The sequence below is a fragment of the Cryptomeria japonica genome, chromosome 2 (assembly GCF_030272615.1).
Source record: "Cryptomeria japonica chromosome 2, Sugi_1.0, whole genome shotgun sequence".
NCBI lineage: Eukaryota > Viridiplantae > Streptophyta > Pinopsida > Cupressales > Cupressaceae > Cryptomeria > Cryptomeria japonica.
Window position 1 is genome coordinate 558,219,494 of NC_081406.1, and position 3,806 is coordinate 558,223,299.

The window sequence follows — 3,806 nt, forward strand, 5'->3', positions numbered from 1 at the left end:
AACACCAATATCTTTATTGAAGCTTAATTAAAAAATTACATAGAGGCTGTATATATAAAGAATTTGCAGTCTAGAAGAATAAATAATAACTGCAGTTCTAAATATATTCCTAGCTTTGCACGGAAAGCTACTAAGGCTCTCAAACTAAAAAAAGCAAAGTACTCCCTAAATTAAGAATACAATAAGTGCATGCACAACATGCTTTATTTACTAAAAACAAACTCATGCAAAAAACAAAACTAAAAATAGTCCTAAGGATTCATGCATGTTGGAGTACATGCTTTATTTGCATGAATAAACAAAAAAACTATTAACTAAAAATAGATTATGCATGGTGATGAATGGATAGCTTCATGTCCAAACTGGAGTTGCATGGCGCTGCATGCTAGAGCAGCATCACTTATCAACACGCTACGCCCGTGCTTCCTGACGGCACGTACATATCCGCTTCGAATTGCCACACTCCTGATACGTATTTCCCATATTTCCCATTGTTGCCCTGCGTAAATAAACCCAAATCATCATCTTTGAATTCCCTTTACGATTCTCTCACTTATTTTCACTACAAAATGGGATTTTGGGGAGAATTCTGTTACCTTTGTTGCGAAGCCCATTTCCGTGCGAGGCTTGGTTTTGCTGGTGGGTGTGTGGGGTTTATCGTTGTCGAATACCCACATGCTGTGGACGCCATTGATGAAGCTGTAGCGTTGATCTTGCCTTTTGTCGTATGGCCACTGAATCACAAATTTGGAATCTTGCTCTGTGAAACCATCGGCTGGATCTGCGAGCGAGCTGGGCAATTGCAGAGAAATGGCAAAGCTGATGATAATTATGAAGCCAACAAATTTGTTTTGCTCCATCTCTCTTTCTCTCTGTATGTCAATCATGGAGGTTATGGAATATATATTTGTTTCTTGGAGGTCTCGTCAACTTTTTTTAATGCTTGGAAAGGATGAATGTTCCACGGCAGCTTGACTTTGCATGTGTGGATAAATGCGTTTTTGTTGGAGAATGGAACCTGTGACTTCCGGGTAACACACGACATTCTAGAAATCTAATTTTGTTTTTTAAATAAGAAAGAAGTTTGAAGGTGATCATTTAAATGTTTTTTTTTTCTTCTTTCGGAGAGGGCAGGGGTCATTTTGTATACAAAACAGTACTTGATAAAAACATAAATTTGCATATCATAATTGTTTTTCAGTAATTTTTTTGTATTTTTACAATTTTGAAAATGTAGATTAAGAGGATCAAATAAGTAGAAATGGCATTAAAATCCGTTGTGATTTGCAGATTTTGTGTTTCCGATCAGGTGCTGTTTTGTATGAAGAATAGATAGCTCCTTTGAGATGGTTATTCAACTACTCAAGAAATAAAATGCTAGACATAAATAATATTGACTAATCAGATAAACTTAATTTTAAGTATAGTGTAATTTAGATTAAATTTGGATGGGTTTAAAAATAAATAGTAATGAGTCTAATAATTAAAAGAGAGGAGAGTATTTAGTTTTAGAGTTCAAATAATAATCTTGATTTGATGTTAAATTCAAATTTTATGTTAATGGAATTAGACTTCAGTGAGTTTTTGAATTTCATGACAAGAAGAAGAATAAAAGAAATAAATAAAGATGAAGATCCTAGAGAAGCACTCAAATTGTTTGATAAGGACCAAATTTAATTCATTTAAGCTTCTGAGTTGAGCCATGTAATAACAATTTAGGAGGAAAATTGACAGATAAAGAAGTTGAGCATATGTTTAAAGAAGCAACAGTTGTTTGAGATGGCCAAGATATTTGTGATAATGACATTATTGTAAATTTTGTTCAGTTTATGTCTTTGCGTGCTATAGTTGTTTCTACAACTTTGTTGCTATTGTAGCTCTTTATACAATAGCGATTTTATTGTAGTTATTTCTATAACATTATTGTTTTTAATGTTGTTGATGTAGTAAACAACTGTGATTTCATTGTAGTTGTTTCTACAACTTTGTTGCTTTTAATGATACTATTATAGTTGTTTATACACTATAGATTTTTTGGTTTTTATTTATTTATTATTATTATGTAATTCTTATTTTTTATACTGTAAAATTTGTTTATCTTAAATATGGTAAATGTGTTAAGAGTCTAAGTAGTCTTAGAAATTTGTGTGGTTCTATTCCATGTTAATTCAATATGGCATGCACAATTAAACTGTACCACATGAAAATAATTTGTCAAAATGTTTAAGTATAATATAATTTAGATTAAATTTAATTGAGTTAAAATATAAATATTAACAAGTAATCAATAGAAGGGATAGAGTATTTAGTTTTATATTTAATGAAATACTATTGTTGATATCATGTTGAATTGATTTCTTATGGTACAAAATTTGTTTGAGTATGAAGATATGTTAGAATATAAACAATCTTAGAATTGAATTCTATACATTCAATACCATTTTTTAATTCTTTGGCCCTTCCTTACATGCTTACACATTGTCTTGCATCATATTAAATTTTGTTCCTTCCAGTATTTCAAAATCTTCCTTCTCAAATGAACTTAAGAAGGAACTTTCAAATTGATCCATTGTGTGTAGATCTTGATTCAGACAATTTTCTTTTCTCTTTATTTGTACATTTACTTCATGACCAACAAATTCTATGATCATAAGATTTTTTTATTTTATTTTTTATAATAGAAACAACCATCATCATAGATTTTTTATATTTTATTTTTTATAATAGAAATCATCATCTTTTGTAAACTCTTCTTCAAAAGATTGAAAAGAAGATGAGGAATATAGACAGACTATTCTAATAATCAATGCAAGGTAGATAATGACTATATAAATGTATGTTTATAGATAAATGTGATAAATACAAGACTTGATCAAATGTTATTAAACACACAATAGCAGACTTAACCTAAAATGGGCAAACCATTAGAACAAAGTGGATGATGACTATATGAAAGCATGTGTATATATGAATGTGATAAATACAAGGCTTGAATGAATATATCATAGTATATGTATATAAGGATAAGATGAAAACTAAGAAAATGAATCTAACTTAATACAAGATTTCATTATATGTCAATATATAAATATATTACTTGACATTTCTTCAAAATAAACTAAACATACATATGAAAAATGACATAAACATATAAATGTTATAATTACACTAACATAAATGAAAAAATATATAATTTAACCATAGTTATTATTTTTAGAGGTCATATATATTTACAGAATTACAACATAGATGATCGAGTTTCACTTCACTAGAAACATATTGGCTTTGTAAAATTAAAGTGCTAGCTTGTTAACTATTTATATCAAAAAACTAATACATTACTATATTAATGTACTAAAGCATAGAACTGATTGAATTCAAGACCTCCTCACAAGTTTTCCTATAGGCATTTGTGATCGTAGGACTTGAGAAACAATATAACCAACAATCAAGTCCAAAGCTCCAATTGCAACAATCAAGTCCAAAGCTCCAAACCCAATTCAAATCTAAATTCAAAAAAACCAAGAATAATTCCAATTAATATTTATAAAATAGTCTAATTTAAATGCTCCTTAAATATAAAGAACTTATAATATATTTTGATTATTCTTAAATATTATGAAGGAACGATAGAGCTTATAATATATTATTTTTCTGGACTGCGCAAACTAGATGATAGAAAAGTTAAAATATGTCATAACCAACCTCATCTTAAATTCAAGCCAAGCATCAGGGCGCTTTCATAGTGCATTGTCAACTGGCCAATATTCATTGGGTTGCAAACCATAGTTAGCTAGAATTTCTGC

At 29.4% G+C, this 3,806-nt stretch overlaps 1 protein-coding gene across 1 annotated transcript; it reads right to left on the reverse strand.

Moving 5' to 3' along the window:
- Nucleotides 1-403: 403 nt before the first annotated feature.
- Nucleotides 404-885, reverse strand: LOC131038077 (citrate-binding protein). Its single transcript, XM_057970378.2, has 2 exons — nucleotides 597-885; nucleotides 404-499 (listed from the first exon to the last, which is right to left on the reverse strand). The coding sequence occupies exons 1-2, from the start codon at nucleotides 858-860 to the stop codon at nucleotides 404-406; spliced, it is 360 nt and encodes a 119-aa protein (XP_057826361.2). The 5' UTR covers nucleotides 861-885.
- Between the last annotated feature and the right edge of the window lie 2,921 nt (nucleotides 886-3,806).